The sequence below is a fragment of the Oryza glaberrima genome, chromosome 8 (genome assembly GCF_000147395.1).
Source record: "Oryza glaberrima chromosome 8, OglaRS2, whole genome shotgun sequence".
NCBI lineage: Eukaryota > Viridiplantae > Streptophyta > Magnoliopsida > Poales > Poaceae > Oryza > Oryza glaberrima.
Window position 1 is genome coordinate 18,945,760 of NC_068333.1, and position 18,106 is coordinate 18,963,865.

At 39.2% G+C, this 18,106-nt stretch overlaps 1 protein-coding gene across 1 annotated transcript; it reads right to left on the minus strand.

Annotated features, from left to right (window-relative positions):
• Nucleotides 1–4,619: 4,619 nt before the first annotated feature.
• On the minus strand, nucleotides 4,620–11,837 carry LOC127781706 (cinnamoyl-CoA reductase 1-like). The gene is made up of 5 exons (XM_052308717.1): nucleotides 11,470–11,837; nucleotides 11,221–11,375; nucleotides 10,863–11,051; nucleotides 8,363–8,715; nucleotides 4,620–5,017 (listed from the first exon to the last, which is right to left on the minus strand). The coding sequence occupies exons 1-5, from the start codon at nucleotides 11,645–11,647 to the stop codon at nucleotides 4,807–4,809; spliced, it is 1,086 nt and encodes a 361-aa protein (XP_052164677.1). The 5' UTR covers nucleotides 11,648–11,837; the 3' UTR covers nucleotides 4,620–4,806.
• Between the last annotated feature and the right edge of the window lie 6,269 nt (nucleotides 11,838–18,106).

Genomic DNA, 18,106 nt, shown 5'->3' on the forward strand with positions numbered 1-18,106 from the left:
GCTGCATGTTGGCCTCGTTTTCTCATTATCATCTTGGTGCTGTTGTCATCCACATAAATGATAATAGTATGGTTAATACATACTCGTAATGTTTCATGTTTGCTGTGTGAGTTCCAAAGTGTGGCTTCAGTAGTCTCATTCGTAATATTTCTCTTATATGATAAAATATAATTAGTAACCTTGTCTTAGTATGTGATAATTCGAAATTTGAAATACTGAATTGATACCAATGATATGCCACTGTTTTGTGTTATCAAATCAACATCTCATTAAGTAATTCACATATAATTTTGTTAAACTGTAAGATACAGTTATTGTTGAACGCACATGTGTTTTTTGGTTCATATTTTGAGAAAAAATGCTTAAGTATGCAATGTGGATTTCACCTATGCCTAGTAAACTGTTGAATGCATCAAAACATCGAGTGTTAGCTCTTGTTGTGATTTTCCTTGGGTCCTATGGACAGATTTTGTTAAGTCAAAATAGACCACTTTGATCATCCATCAAAATTCTACACTGACTTTCATTGGATCGTACTAGGAGATGATTTGAGCATTATTTGACTGTTTGCAACCTCTTATTGCTTTATGCTGTAAATTCCTTGGATGTGTAGTCCATCCAACATACCAGCTGGTCCTTTGCATATGAGTTTTGCTCGGATTTTGTTTGGGCTTTCTGTGAATCTTGCTTTGGGTAGTTCGGCCTGTGATTCATAATACCAGACGACAGATAAGTTGAAAGCAAGATGCGTGTTGATTTGTACGATGACAGGATGTAGTGCCATTTCAGGCTTACTCCCTACATGCGGTTAATGCTTAATGCAAATACTAAAATATGAATTTATGGTAACACTGGGAACTATTTAAACCTTTTTTCTTTTAGGGTGATCTGAAGATTCTGTATTCTGTTATATGCTTGGGTTTCTCCAATAATTCTTCGATTTGCTCATCTGCATTGCTACACTTTTTTCTGGTAATGTGTTCATGACCTGCAGTGCTATGCTTTACTTTGGTAATGATGTGTTTGTTTATACATAGATCCATACTTTCGTACTGCCTTTCTAGTTTATACTTTCTAGTAAATGCAATGTCATTTTCTATGCAATATTCAGCTTACACATTTAGGATATCCAGTGTCCCAGGTGTTGCTAGATGTGATGGATAAAATTGGAAATGCAAATACAAAAAGGAGGGTTTACTTAGTTAAGTGAAAGTGTGAAACAGAAAAGTAATGTTACATACAAATGGTGAACTCTTTATGATTCATATGAATGATAAGTTTACAGAGAAGTATATATGAATTGCTTAAATTGCACGTAAATTGTAAAGCTTTCACTGGACTACAAATCTGTGAACCTATTTCATAGAACTACATATTTAAGACATTATTGTGTCACTAAGTTACTCATTTAAACTGAGTAGTCAAATACTACCTCTACTAATTACTATAGTAGGAATTTCTGGGTTTTAATTATTGGGAAATCTATTTCTTTGTCATGGTAAAGGCTGTTTTAGATTTATCTTTTGTCTTGGCAGAAGGCTATTTTAGATTATTTGTTCACACGACTTGTCATGCTTGCATGTTTGGAATTGGTTATTAGATCCAGTTTTTAGAAATTCCTTCCTATGTATTGATAGGCTTTTGTTTCATTGTCCTGTTGTGGCAGAGGCTTGTTAAAGAATCAAAATTGCTTTTGTAACAAATGAAAAATGCTAAAGTATGCAATGTGATTTTATCTATACCTAGTAAACTGTTCAATGCATCAAAACATCAGGTGGCTCCTGTGATTTTTGTTGGGTCCTATGGGCAGATTTTTTTAAGTAGGGATGGACCACTTTGATTTTGCATGCTTTGACTGTTTGCAACCTCTTATAGCTTATCCTGTAAATTCTTGTGTCCTATCCCATTCGATCCTAAACATATGAATTCTGCTTGCTTTTTTTTTTTGGGTTATCTGTGAATCTTGCACCTTGGGGGGGGGGGGGGGGGGGTGGTTAGTTCATTGGGTTGACAAAAACCATATGATTGAATATTGTTATTTCAGTTTTTTTGTGTGCAGGGAATCGTTATTTCAGATGATTGAATATCGTATTTCAGTTTGACATATCCATAGAGAACCACTTTTAGATATTAGAAAAGTGAAAGCAAGATCCCATGTTGAGTTGTATGACAGGATGAAGCATTTACACTGTTTCGTGATATCATGCTTACTCCCTACACAGTTAATGCTTGATACAAAAATATAGATTTATGGCAATACTGGGCACAAATTTAACCTTTTGCTTTAGGGTGTTCTGAAAAGAAAATAATTATGTTATGTGCTTGGGTTTCTCTAATAATTCTTGGATCTGCATTGCTAGGCTTTATTCTGGTAGTGCGTTTATGATCCTGAGTGCTATGCCTTATTTTGGTAATGACGTGTTTGTTTATACATTGATTCATAGTGCCTTTGTACTTTCTGGTAAATGATATGTCATTTACCATGCCAAATTCACCTTACACATCTAGGATATTTAGTGCCAAGGGTAGTGTCATGGGTATTGATACTTGATAGATGTGAAAGGTAATAATTTGGAGACGCAATAACCAAAAAGGAGGGTTCAGTGAAACAGAAAATTTAATGTTACATTCAAATGATGAACTTGTTTTTACTCATATGAAGGACAAGTTTTACATGAACGTATATATGGTATATGAATTGTAAATTGCGTTAAACTGCACATAAAGCGCATAGCTTCCAATGAACTACAGATTTACGAACCTATTTCATAGAACTACATATTTAAGACATTTTTGTATCGCTAAGCTACTGATTTAAGCTGAGTGGTCAAATATCTTTACTAATTAGTACAGTAGGAATCTCGGTTCTTAATTATTGGGAAGCCTATTTTATTTCTGGTGTCATGATGAAGACTATTTCAGATTTATCTTTTATCATGTTGAAGGCTATTTTAGATTGTTTATCACACAAGTTTTGTCATTACTTGCATGTTTGGAATTGGATATTAGTTCCAGTTTTGGTGCAAAACTTTTTTTTTTGTTCCAACTTGCTGGACTTCCTACCTATTGCTATGCTTTTGGTTTATATGTCCTGTTCAGGGAGAAGCTTGTCAAAGACTCGAAATGCTTTCATAATCAATGGAAATGGAGATGTTGGTTATGACTGGGCTGGTAGTTTGTTTATGTGTATATAAGAATATAATAGTGTTTATAGTTCTGTAAATTGGGTTCTTGAAAGTATATCACTTGATAGTTGTAATCATGTATTTGTAGTTATGTGAAATTCACACACATAGGAACAATTTGATTTGAGAAACTGTGTTTGATGTGGGAATCGCCACTACCCACAGGTTTTCAAATTCCAAGCTTGTAGCAATAATATTATTTGCCTAGTTTTGGGGAACAATTTGATTTGAGAATCTGTGTTTGATGTGGTAATCGCCACTACCCACAGGTTTTCAAATTCCAAGCTTGTAGCAATAATATTATTTGCCTAGTTTTGGGGAACAATTTGATTTGAGAATCTGTGTTTGATGTGGTAATCGCCACTACCCACTGGTTTTCAAATTCCAAGCTTGTAGCAATAAGATTCTTTGCCTAGTTTTTGGGACTACAATGTCTTTGGGTCTTGCATTCCTTATGCCCTTCTACACCAAATATAAGGCCAGAATTAATTGTACATGATTAATATAAGGCCAGAAAAACTGTATATGATTACAAGGATGAGAAATCTTATCTTCCATCCCCACCCGCCCCCAAGAGTATTTTATTATATCCCCTATACTTATATATTGTGAGTGAATTCTGGGATGTCTTATCTGGATAGGACTATGTTGTTTTCATGTTTTGTGTTGGTTTTGGTTGGTAAGGTTTGTTGCTATCTCTATTGATAATGATGGAACACCACTCCATTTAGAACCAGAGTTGAATTGCTTCTATCCATTCAAGATGCAGATTCTAATTCCTTGGAGTTAGTAGGGGCATTTTTGTACTACGTGTTCCTTGCTTTCTACTTCTAACTTTTGCCCCCACCAACTCATTAGTTTAACAGTTCCAGCCTCTTTGTTAAATTCTCTTTGTTGCATTCTTTGTTCTTTTCTACAACTATTTTGAAAGTTATGAAACCTTGTGACAGTCAATGACTGCTTTAGTGTTTTATATAAGTTGTGGTGATCAGTATTGTGATTTTAATGGTACGGGCAAATAAGGACATCAGACTGTCTTTTTATGAAGTTGCTGTCGCACCGGCAAATAATATTGCTCAATATTCTGCACGTCAGTGCTAACAAACACTGTTTAATTTGTAAGTTTATTCGATATGCTGTATATTCTGTAGTCTAGATTTTTATGAAGTTGCTCTTGCACCGGCAAATAATATTGCTCAATATTCTGCACGTCAGTGCTAACAAACACGGTTTAATTTCTTAAGTTTATTCGATATGCTGTATATTCTGTGTAATCTAGAGCTTTCTCTCGCCAAATTTTGTTCGTAGATTCGTACGTTCATTTCCAGTTTTGCTTTGCACCCTACTATTGTTAAGCAAACGGTGCTGCACGATTATATCGGTGTGTGGGTTTTCACAACCTGCTGTCTTGGTAGCAAATTTTGCACAAATCAGTTGTGAACATAGAGAACTTCATAGAAATACTTATTCGGTCACTCTGGTGCACATGTAACAACAACAGGGGTGTATTACAGGGCTTCAGACCAGACAAACCAGCGAACACTACTACTTTGGTTTTACAGCACGGTAAACACTAACACGATATGGACATTTTTCCTGCTCTTTTGCTCTGCTGTTTTCCTCATGCTCGGATGGCAATCCCGCCCTGGACCTCGCCGGCCTCCTCCTCCGTCTTCTCGGCGGCGAGCACCGGCAGGTGGCCCTTCTCCTGGAGGCACTTCACCGTCTCGTACAGCGACTGGCTCGCCGGCCGGAACTCCAGCCCCAGGTCCCGGAGCTTCTGGTTCGACATCTTGTACGGCTGCTTCCTGGGGTTCTTCTCGTCGGAGCACCTGATGGCAACACAGGATCAGTAACAGTTCAGAGGTAATGCACGAAAATTTTGTTTCTTTTTTCTCGCATTATCTTGTGATCCGTAATGGTTGGCCATACAATTATGATTCATAATGAAAAGGAACATTAACATATACCTATTTACATAACAAATCCTATGGCAGGTCACAAATTGGGGGAATTCGATTAACTAGAAAAATTATACTACCTCCGTTTTTTAATAGATGACGCCGTTGACTTTTTCTCACATGTTTGACCATTCGTCTTATTCAAAAATTTTATGCAAATGTATAAGATATAAATCACACTTAAAGTACTATTAGTGATAAAACAACCCATAACAAAATAAATTATAATTATGTAAATTTTTTGAATAAGACAATGGTCAAACATGTGAAAAGTTAACGTGTCGTTTATTAAAAAATGGAGGGAGTATATGGGATTTAATTCAGGTGTAAACACGATTGGCTTGACTTGTGAAGAGCTTGAGATTCCTTGGTCTCCTTGGACCCAATTAAAGCATCCCGAGTTCCTGACCTGACATCATGCTACGTATTGGTGACCCTTGAAGGTAGTATAAGAGGTTTGGTAAGATTACGACATCGAGTTAGACTGTTTATTCACGTACATGTAGTCAGGCATGGTATCTTTGAAACAATCATGTGGACAATTCAGGATCTTGAATAAATATGAGCCAAATTCAGCAAGGTTTTTACGGGATATACCGGTTGAAAAGTAATATTAGCAAGTGGGGTGGGTGCTCTTAGTCCAACCCCGCTGTAACGACGTTTTGACAAAAGCAAAGCTGAATATTCCTGCGTTTTGGTTGCTTGTCAGGTTGTGCATTGAAATCAGGCTATTCCGATTGATTTTGTACTCCTAGATGTCAATATTTATTTCTTGTTTGCGTATTTCTGAGTGAAGCTTCCTCTTGTTTTAGAAAAAAGGAGTTAACATACTCAAGCATGACGTAATTTCTCCTTGATTAATACTATTATATCACTAGCTGAGTCGAGATACTAGAAAGAAGTCAGAGCAAATGATTGCAAGAGGGATTGTCATGCTTTCTCCCAAGTAACCCTTTGTGTGTGGCTAACAAACAATATATGATTAGGTGAGACCCATTAGGACTCAAGAGCTGCATAGACACTGCTCACCAGACGTCTAAGGCAGGGCTTAACTAAAGCAATAATTTTTTTTCTGTTCATAAACAAACAGTTTAAGGAAAAAAAATTCTCTGAGAAAAGAACCAAGAAAAATTCCTAGAAAATTCCACTATTCCGACCTACCCCTTCCTAAATGTCCAGGATTGGTAGGACTTCTTCCCACAAGCAGCTAATTCCCAAAGTCAAGAAAGGTTTGCATTTTTGTATGAGGACTTAGCATTTGCATCATCTACGTACTCTTTAGTTATAACGCCTTAAATACTAACAATTATCAGCATTTCCATCTTATGACGTCCATTAGACAACTAATCCTTGTAGCAGTTGGCGGACACTAAAACCATTTCCAAAATGATGTACGATCGCAACATGCAAACTAAAAACTAACACTTCAGGACTCTGAAGTCATGCGTGCATAGGCGATGACATGACACTCTCAAAAGGTTATTAGTAGTACCCAGCCGTACGTGTGATTTGCCAGCGACGACAAAATGCAGAGCCACAGAAACAAACGAACAATCTGACACGTACGATGCGGACCAACTTGGATCGCAACGCGACACCGCCACACTCAATTTTCAGAAAACAAACGCTCTCTTGATGCTACGCATTTCTACCCGATCGATCGTGATGGTGATCTCGATGATGCTGATCTCCATCGATCATCGCTGATGCGATCGAGAGGAAGGAGACAGAGACAGAGTAGAAGATTAGCAGAGGGTTTGGTTGTGGCTTACAGGGGAATATATCTCAACCCTCTCAGTCTCACACCAACTTTGGTCGACATGGACGTGTGCAGATTTTGGTTGTATTTGTGTGGCACAAGTTGCATGGAAAATCGATCAACTTTTGCCACCAACACAAATCTCTCGATCTCTGGATCTCATGTAGACGATCACGATGTTGTTTGTTCATATGTGTATGTAACCTAGTGCGATGAACTTGCTTAGAATTACTTTGAGGCCTTAATTTGAGTGTGGTGTTTTACTTTGAGTAAAAATTCAAGCTAGCTAGCGTCAGACCGGACTGAAACGGAGTTGGTTCACCTGAACCTGAGCTGATGCTGCAATTGGTAGGCAAGTCTTATCCATCCTTACCTACCAATCCCACCAAATTAATTACTAGCAGCTGCTACCTAATTAGTCATTAGTTAATGGCTAAACACCCCTTTCACTGGAGATTAGAGAACAAATAATGAACTAATTAAGCAAACATGAAACTCATAATCAATTTAGACTCTGTTTCTCGTGACCACAGACGCACCAACTACTTCTATAACTATAGTTAACAACACAGCGTACGTTAATGCCGACAATTAAGAGAATACCAGTACGTAGTTTGCATGATGTGGTGGGGGTGTAGTACTAATGACGTGATTAATTAGGAGAAGTCGCAACTCCTACCAAGGGAGTAAGGGCATGTTCGGAAAACGTAAGATTCTAATAAGCAGCTGGTTGGTAGCTAGCTTCTAACTAGCTTCTAACTTCTAGTTCATTTTCTGGATTCTTAAATTATAGCTTCTCAAAATCTAGACAAAAAACTGAACTGTTTGAAAAAGTTTCTAATTCTGAGAGAAACAGCAGCAGCTAGAAGCTCTCTCAAACATACCCTAATACGGGGTTAAATTAACGAGTGATCAACTATAGTTAACAGCACACAGTAAATGCTGATACTGAAGAGAGTAGTTAGCATGATGGTGGTAATGTAGTGATGACGTGATTAGGAGAAGTAATTAATTAAGAAGTACTACCTCCGTTTTATATTATAAAACTTTCTAGTATTGCCTATATTCATATACTCCCTCCATACTCGTAAAGGAAGTCGTTTAGGACAGCGACACAGTCTCCAAAATACAACTTTGACTTCTTGTTTCTATAAAAATATTTATTAAAAAGTAATATATGTATACTTTTATGAAAGTATTTTTCAAGAAAAATCTATTTATATAATTTTTATATTTTCAAACCCAACAACTTGAGAGTTATTCATGATTTATATTCCGAAAGTTTGACTTAAACACTGTCCTAAACGACTTCCTTTATGAGTACGGAGGGAGTATATGTTAATGAATCTAGATATATATGTGTGACTAGATTCATTAGCATCTATATGAATGTGGGCAATATTAGAAAGTATTATAACCTGAAACGAATGTAGTAATAAAGATGAAATTAATTTTACCTGGTGGGGACAGGGTACTCGGGGAAGAGCTTGGCGAGGATGCGGACGACACCCTCGCGGTGGAGGACAGACTCGGCGCAGAGGAAGCGGCCGGCGGCAGAAGGGGACTCGAAGACGAGGAGGTGGGCGGCGGCGACGTCGCGGACGTCGACGTAGGCCTGGACGGCGTTGGCGAACTTGCTGGCCGAGCCGTCCAGGTACTTGAGGATGTGGGCGACGCTGGCGTTCACTGTCGGCTGCAGCAGCGGCCCGATCACCAGCACCGGGTTCACCACCACCAGCTCCACCCCTCGCCGCCGCGCCGCCTCCCACGCCGCCTGCTCCGCCACCGCCTTCCCGTAGCAGTACCAGTTCTGCACCATCATTTCATATATTTTTTTTCATTTTCTTTTACTTTACAGGATAAGTATTGCAAATAATTGTTCGTAGCTTATGTTGAAGCGCAAAGTCCTGAAACCTAAGCTACCCTTAAGAAGAAAGATACATAATACAAACGCGTTCACAACGAGTTCGTACTCATCCCTACAAATGAATACACGTAAACTCTACCTCTGAGTGTCTCTAAAAAAAATTGGGTCAGTATATCCACAATGGAAGCACACCTACCCCTACAAATGTACGGTCACTCTATCCTTAGGAACATTTCCGAAAGATTCTGGTGGTTGTATCTTGACTTTAACGAAGGCTATTGCAAAGCTATTACAAATATTGGGTGAATTAATTAGGACATGCTGATGGAATACGACGTGAAAAATCGGTACTAGGTTTTTTTTCTTTCAGAGAAGAATTAATTACTCTGTGGGGATCCACGAGAAAATTATGCGGGACGCGGTACAGTTTTAGGTTTGGGAGTCAAATTTCGGTTTCATATTACAAAATCACAAGAAATTAAATTGGGTTTCGCTTTCGTATGCACGTGTGTTTGATTTATTTCCATAATTGCGACGATCGAGGCCAGTATATACATATGTTATTCTTTTGCCTGCCGAAACATGCCAATGTTTTTAATATTTGTATGCTAAATTAAAACATGAAAGATGTGTTACCTTCGGCGTCGTACAATATTAATTTCTTCACGCCTAACATATATTGCTTTGAAAGATACTCCCTCCTTCCCAAAATGTTTGACGCCGTTGATTTTTTTTTAAACATGTTTGATCGTTCGTCTTATTCAAAAACTTTTGTGAAATGTGTAAAACTATATGTATACATAAAAATATATTTAACAATAAATTAAATGATAGGAAAAGAATTAATAATTACTTAAATTTTTTGAATAAGACGAACGGTCAAACATGTTTAAAAAAGTCAATAGCGTCAAACATTTTGGGATGGAGGGAGTATATATTGCCGGATCACTCAGCTGTGATCTGCTTTCTAAGAAAAAAGTACAGTAGCTCTTAAAAATAGTTTTTCTTATAGTTAAAAAAAATACTACTTGAATTTTTCCCGACGGATTGCGATGCAAAAAGCCAAAAATTGTCCACAAGGTAAACCTTTTTTCCTTCCAGAAACTAACAAATTAGAGGCCAATTACTGGGTTCTTGAAAATCGTGACCATGCATGCATGCGTTCAGCTACTACTACAACTGATTAATTAACGGTTGACCGTTGACTCATCGGTAATAAATGACGTGCCGGCGTTCAATTCCAGTGGCTGGGTGCGTTGGACTTCTAGTTATTGTAACCTCTACGGCGCACATGTGTGTCTGTTGGATCAACTGTACGCTTCGATGCTGAATGCATGTTCGAAAATTCCATATAATTAACCACTAATTAATAGTAATTTAACTACTAATTAACCACAACAATCGTGAGCCACAAACTATCTTAAATTCCCAAAATTTCCAAAATAGATTCTTATGTTATACTAATATATATAAACTAAATAAAATATAATTAAATATATTAAAATTGCCGTTTCCATAAAAAAAAATAGTGTGGATATATTGTAATGGATAAAATAAGTCGTACGTCCAAGCTAATCATGTTACTACTTCCTAGTCCTTCACTGTAAGGCAGAGAAAACTCCGAGGTGTCACGCTTAGCTACATGGCGTGTTATTACGTGTGTTCCTATCATATCGATCCGGATTGGTCACATGCTTTACGTGAGTAACACCCAAACTTAATCTCACCATGTCCTTTTGCCGGTGCACGTCGCTAGTTAAAAAGAAAAAAAAGAAAAAAAAAGAAGCAGCTTTTAACCTTAGTGCTCACGTCGACACAGGCAATCGATCGATGAGTTGGCTCAAAAGCCAGACATAATAATTCTTTTGAGTCATGGTTGGTAGTACTAGCTAGCTAGGTAGTGGCATGTAATAATTCATATCCATACAAAGTTTTTTTTTCTTTTTCCATTTTCTCAGTGAAAAGAACCAAAGCAAAAAAGGTAACAATAACATGATGAAGCAAAAGGTATCCAAGGTTAATTAGTACGTGCAATTAAGGGCAGAGAGAGATCATCAAGAAATTAGATTAGATTTTGCAGATGCACCTACCCTGGTTTCCTTGCAGTAGTCAAGGTCGCTCCAGCAGGACTCGTCGACGACGACGTCGGGCCCGCGGTTGGGGTCCATGGTCACCGCCCCGATCGACGACGTGAACACCACCCGCCGCACCGTGCCGGCCTCCGCCGCCGCGTTTATCACGTACTCCGTCCCCCTCACCGCCGGCTCCACCATCTGCTCCTGCAAAAAGACACATGCAATGCGCTACTCGTGTCAGTCGCAACTAATTAACGTACGCCATGGGCGCCCATGATGAACAGCGTGAGAAACCGAGAAAATAATGGTGGTGTCGCCGCCGTGTCGGCCGGCGGCGAGGCGAGGTGAGGTGAGGTTGTGTGGTTGGACGTACGGGGTCGTCGGTGACGGGGGAGGCGGTGTGGAAGACGCCGTGGCAGCCGGCGACGGCGCGGCAGATGGCGTCGTAGTCGAGGAGGTCGGCCTTGCAGAGCACCAGCCGCTCGCCGGCGCCGTCGAGCGCCTTCAGGTGCGCGTTCTTCGGGTCATCTGCACACGCAACGCAACACACACCATATAACTATAAGCCTCTAGCTAAAACGAACGAGCTGTAGTAGCTTATGGCGTCCGTGTGTGTGCATGCCTGGGTTCCTGACGGTGCCCTTGACAGTGTAGCCCTTCTCAAGCAGCAGCTTCACGAGCCACGACGCGATGTACCCGGCCGCGCCGGTCACGCACACGGTCTGCCCGTTCCCCGGCTGCACCACCGCCGCGGCTGCGCCGCCGGCGTCGGCAGCGACGGCGCCGTCGATCACGGTCATCTTGATGAACGAACGAAAGATCGTACGTTCACCACACTACACTCGAAGCAGTTGCTACCTGCTAGTTCTAAAGATAGGAGAGAGAGAGAAAAGTTACGATTAGTTTTTTTTTTAAGATCGATCGATCGGGAATGAGTTGGTAGGTTCGATTTGGTAGCTGGGATTCTTCTGGGGAGGGGATGCGTTGGGCGTGATGCGGAATTTATAGGCCCAGGAAAGGGCTCAACACAACAAAGCCAACTCGCTCCGGCTCCCTACCCGCGAGTGTGTGTACAGGCGAGAGTAGCTGAGAGAAACGGAGAGGAGATGGATCGGACGCGCGCACCGCGTGTGACCGGGTGGCCCGCGACGGCGACCCGGGGTTAGGTGAGCTGAGGCGCGCGCCGTCACGCACGCCGTGGTCCACGCCGTAACGACGACTCGATCGAACGCCTATTACTACCTCCGTTTTTTTTCACACATCTAATTACTTTTTTATTTAAAAAATTTACGTAATTATAATTTATTTTATTGTGAGTTGTTTTATCATACAAAATATTTTAACCATGATGTATATTTTATAAATTTATATAAATATTTTAAATAAGACGAATAGTTAAACATGTACTCCCTCCTTTCTAAAATAAGTGCAGTTTTACACTATTTATATCCAACGTTTGACCGTTCGTCTTATTAATTTTTTTTATGATTTGTATTTTTGTTGTTAGCAGATGTAAAACATGAATAGTTCTTTATGTGTGACTTTTTTTTAAATTTTTTTATACTCCCTCCATCTACTTTTGATAGTCATATTTCATCTTGACACACAGACCAAGGATAAGTAGTTCTACTTATCATTCATTTAAGCATGCTACTAGTCATTCCTCGTAAACAAGCGATTCATTAATATTTACATTTCTCAAAGCCCATATAGCCAATCATGTGTGGAAGAATGAAGAGTCATATATTAAATTCGAGAAAATCATTAAGATGATAGGTTGTTGGATTGAAATATGCCTATCAAAAATAAAATTTTCAGATTTAAAAATATGACTATCAAAAATAGATGGAGGGAGTAATTTTTTTAAAATAAGATGGACGGTTAAACATTGAACACGGATTCTCATGACAGCACTTATTTTAGATGAAAATAGTATTAAAACGTTAATAATGTTATCCACTAAAAAACGGATGGAGTATTTACTACGGGTTTTACTTGTAAACGCTCGCGACACGCCGGGCCGTCTCAACGTCGTACGTCTCGGGCTCGCCCTCACGCGCCGCGCCGAAACGCCGGAAACGTCCGCGGGATCACGGCTGAGCTGAGCCGTTAGCCTACGCACCCATTTACGTGTGACGGATGGCATATATATGCTACTACCTGCTGCAGCTTAAGATAGCTAAAATGCTAAACCTGCCGGTCAGCTAGCTAGCTAAGGCCGGCGAATACTAATTAGTGGAATTAAAGTCAATTAGAGATTATTCCTTGGAAGATCAAAATAGAGGTAAAATTAAGTAAGGTAATTAAATAGTTTTCGACGACGATGGACAAGTGACAGGTCGGGTTCAAAGCAATTATGGTGCCAATGTTTTGTCTATCAATATTTAGTTTAGTGAAAACAATGTTCATATATATGTATTTAGTATTTGGGATTGATGATTGATCGGGATTCAATCGGGACCAGCTAGCCGATCGATCCAGAGAAGGACGTACACGATCAATCGATAGAGATGCTCAGTTTGCTCGTCAGAAGCTGGTAGTTGTGCTAGCTAGATCAAAGATATGACGACAAACTCCACGTGAACAATTGGTAGCTCGATTACTACATCAGCATGACGTCACCGGAAGCCCTTTTTTATTTGGACAAATCCTGAAAAGCCCATATTGTTAACACTATGTACTTATCTCAACTGCCCATGCTAATTAAAAAGGCATTGTCTTCTGACTCGATGCAGAGAGCTAGAGCAAGAATAGAGAATCGCATGTTAATTAATTAGAGATAAACAAAAGAATGTGAGCGTGTGTATGGGTGGCCAAATATTGCAGTCGCATAGTTTAATCGTGCATCGGTTAAAACTTCTAGTCAAGTATGCATGACATTTTTTTTAAAAAAAACACAGTTTTCTTAAGCTTCCTAAAAAACTATAGTTTTCTTCTACACAGATCATCTACTCAATCTCCACGTAATAAGAGTTGTTGCTGGTTCTATTGCTGAAGATTCTTCATTTGATTTCTTTGTTTAGATTTCTCTCAAGCGCGAATCTTTTGAGTCTGAATGTGTCCAATGTTAAGAGATAAACATCAACGAAGAAAAGCACCTAAATATTTGAGGTCCCATTTAGAACAAAATAATTAATGCTTCAATTGTTTCGTACGTAATTTCTGGCTAAGATTATGTGAAACACATGTGTTCCAAACAAAGGCATATATAAGGAGAAAGCTAGTCCACCAATGATTATTTCTGATATTTATTATCGATTTCTAATCGGTACCGACATGTTCCTGTCCGTACAATTATGTTTCCGATATGTTTTTGTATTTACAGTTCTGTTTCTACTTTTGATATTTTTATGCCGTTTTCATTTCTAGTTTTACTGGTTTTTATTCTGTTTTTGAATAAAAAAAATATGATTACGGAAATAATTAAGCCTGATTTCTGACTGTTTTCGACCATTTAGTCTTTAAGCCTTCGAAACACCTTAAGTTTTGTCAAAACCGAGCGTAGCTCTCACGATGGTCGATCCACTTGCCATCTTCGTTTTTATGTCTTCCTTTGCACAGCCCTTACACCAATGATAGTAGCTCTCCACTCCCCTACGGCTGGACTCAACAAACGCGCTCGAGCAACAAATTGAAGTGTTTCTCATGAGACCGCCTGGAGCAGTTAATCAAGGGTTCAAAGACGCATCAATTTCCAAGGTCTCTGCACAAGTGGACTACTAATTTTGTTCTGATATTCATGACGGTCCAAATAAATTCGTTCAGATTTGATTGGTTTAGTCAAAATCATTTGATTTGTTGGTGGATAATCGGGTTAATTAGTTATACATTGGGATCCTTCTTTCTCTCTTTCCATGATTGTTGATGGAGGCAACTATCTGAAATCGATCTAGAATAGACTGGCAAACCATAGGTCCATATTGGTAGCTACACTAAAAGAGAAATGCAAGCAAGAAGCGCAAACAAGGTGAATAGGGAAAACAAAAGAATTACACTGGTCCACGGCCTGGTCGAGAAAAGAGAGGAAAAATGAATTTTGAAGAAAAGAGTCAAAGAGTGTAAAAACATATTTTCACAGCCAACATAATAACTCTCTCATATAGAAGTGGCATGGAATGGTGATATCCAACTTTTCGACCAAGTGTCACAATGCACTAAGTTTCTTGAAAGGTAACTAAGAGATTAGGACAAAATTTAGTGGCATGAGATGAAATTTTCTCAAATACTACCTCCGTTTTTTAATAGATGACGCTGTTGACTTTTTCTCATATATTTGACCATTTGTTTTATTCAAAAAATTTATGTAATTATAATTTATTTTGTTATGATTTGTTTTATCACTCATAGTATCTTAAGTGTGATTTATATCTTATACATTTGCATAAATTTTTTGAATAAAACGAATGGTCAAATATGTGAGAAAAAGTCAACGGCGTCATCTATTAAAAAACGGAGGGAGTATGTAATTTATAAGTAGATAAATTTTACAATATTAGTATAAACTAACAGATATCAACACTAAAAAAAATATGTACCTACTGGTAACTTAAATCACTCTTGTAATTAGTAGCCCAACAACTCCCTGTATGTGTGGTGCCGGTTCCATAAAAAAAGAAACTTTTTGTCTATATGGTTAAAATGACATGAGTTATCTCCCCTAAAGAGAAATATATTGTACCCTCTCTGTTTTATATTATAAGTTATTTGCCTTTTTTAAAACTTCTTTAAGTTTGATTAAATGTATAGAAAAATATAGTAATATTTTTAACACAAAATAAATATATTATAAAAATATTTAATAATGATAATTTCATATTTTAGATGTTTTTAAATTTCCTATAAACATGATCAAACTTACTAAAGTTTGACTAGGAAAAAAATAAATATTTTGTAAAATGAAATAGAGGGAGTACTGGTTGGTTGGGTGAGGAGGCGTGGGGTTAGACACTAGACAAATACTTCATTTGTTTCACAATGTAAGACTTTCTAGCATTGCATATATCGATATAAATGTTAATGAATCTAGATATATTATATATTTAGATTCATTAACACCTATATGAATGTGGACAATGCTAGAAAGACTTACGTTATGAAACGGAGGGAGTAGTATCATACTATCATGGCGTCCGGCTCCGGTCTCCTGGAACATGCAAAGCAAGGAGCACAGCACTGGAGCAGCCGAGCAGAACGCACATGTAGATCTAGTGATCACCCACCTAAGCAAGCAGCATGGCCGGCGGTTGGTGGTGCATGCATGAGGGCCACGCCTACGCCACAGATGGTGCTTTGCCCGATCATCGACTGTCTCCCTCCGGAGTCCGGACCCTCCCGGCCATGCGGACGTGGGCCAATGCCCAATGCCTGCATCATGGCGATCGAGTTTGTGGAAATCCGGCCGTTTTTGCTTTGGTGTCCCATACGACCATACGCCCGTACGTGGCGATCGAGCAAGCTACATTCCGCGAGGCGCGCGCGTAAACAAAGAAGCTGCTAAGAGCAGGTACGATAAGTCAGTCAGCAGGCTATACTATTATATTAACCTTGCTCTAAAGACAAAAGCCGCGTACAACCCATTGGTCCCTGGCCTCTCTCCAACAAATCGTGAGACGCGTGAGGACCCTCAAAAAAAAATATAAGAAATTATAAACATGTTAGAAATTAAACACGGGATATCGGATTAAAACGTCACACTTCTTACCACTATATGTCAAATGCATCTTGTGAGACGTGAGGCCCCACCGATTGAGAGGGAGAGCGGGAGCTGCTCCGGATGCGCGCGGTTGGGTTCACTGTGGTTGTGATTCTCGTGTCCAACATTTGACCGTCTCTCTTATTTGATGAATTTATAAAAATATATTTAAGAACAAAAGTCACACGTAAATTACTATTCATGTTTTATCATCTGATAACAATAAAAATACTAAGCATACAATTTTTTCAAATAAAATGGAACAGTCAAACATTGAACATAAGGGTGTTCATTTTGATGTCATTTTTAACCATACCATTTTTAGGTAAAGTTGCCAAAAAAATATCTACATTTAATTTGTTGCTAAATTTGCTAAATACATAAAAAATCATGCTAAAATTTGGTAAGATTTATTTTAAATATAATCTAGACAGTCCCTAAACAATGTAAAACTATGGTATTTTTTAGGGAGGGTGGAAGTACTGCAGAATCGATTTTTTTTTTCCGGAGCTCCTGTAGCTGACGTCCACTCCCACAGTCCCACTCACGCGAGGGGCATGGGCGCAGCCGCGGACTCCTGGTCTGGTGTGGTGTGGTGTGGTAGTTGGGAGGCTCGATTTCTCCAAGAAGTTGCCGGTTTTGACGGTCGTGGCCGTGACTCCGTCTAGTTGCGCCGGTTTACTACTCTACGGAGTACTACTACCACAGAGAGCGCGGCGGGCTGCACGAGCGACGACTGACCGACCGGCGAGATTAGCGTCAATTTGCACGGCGGTCTCGGACTCTCGGTCCAGTATACGACACGACTCGGTTAATTTACTTTTTTACCTCATCCTTTCTTCGTCTCTAGAGTTTGAATTCTGGTACAGCTAGAGGGGCACCATAGGGGAAAAGCGAGACACTCATGTTTTATGTTATGTTCATGATGATCTCATCAGTACAGTACTTTCTCTCTCAATCGGAATCTGTCAACACGGTACAAAAACGTCAAACGCGTGCACAATACAGTATATACTATAGTAGTACTTGTTAAGACAAATAATCATAAGAATCATAAGGTTAATCATCAGTAAGCTACTGACCTACTGTACTGGGACAGAAACAGTACTACGGCTGCATGGGCGTGATCAAGCCACTGTTCATTCCTGTGCAGTTCCTTCACCGGCGAATTTTCCTGCATGCGAGAGTGGAAAAAACGTGCTAGTATCTACTTTTAATTTGCCTAGCTTGGCGACTATTCTTCAGGTTTGGTGGTGGATTCTAGCAGGGTTCAGAGCTCAGATTGTCAAGTTTTGGCAGTTTCAGTTTTCAGACCTCCAGTCGCTTCGGTGAATTTAGCCGGTTAATTAACTTCCTAAAACTGGCGTACAGCTCGAACGTGATAAAGCACTTGAGTAAAAGACCTGTTAGCTGCATGCGGTTAACTCGCAAATGGGGTTTTCTAGAAGAGCACAAGGACGAATTAGAACGCAAATTAAGTTCATTGCTTGCCTGTAAAAACGGGACTCGTGTATGTCAATTCTCATCAGGATTTCTGCTTCCGTTTTCCCTCCTTTTTCTCCCAACA

Coding starts and splice junctions, on each gene's coding strand:
- LOC127781706 (XM_052308717.1), bottom strand. CDS start 11,647: ATGACCGTGATCGACGGCGCCGTCGCTGCCGACGCCGGCGGCGCAGCC. Junction 11,376..11,469: donor GGGCACCGTCAGGAACCCAG/GCATGCACACAC, acceptor TTGCGTGTGCAG/ATGACCCGAAGAACGCGCAC. Junction 11,052..11,220: donor CCCCCGTCACCGACGACCCC/GTACGTCCAACC, acceptor GTCTTTTTGCAG/GAGCAGATGGTGGAGCCGGC.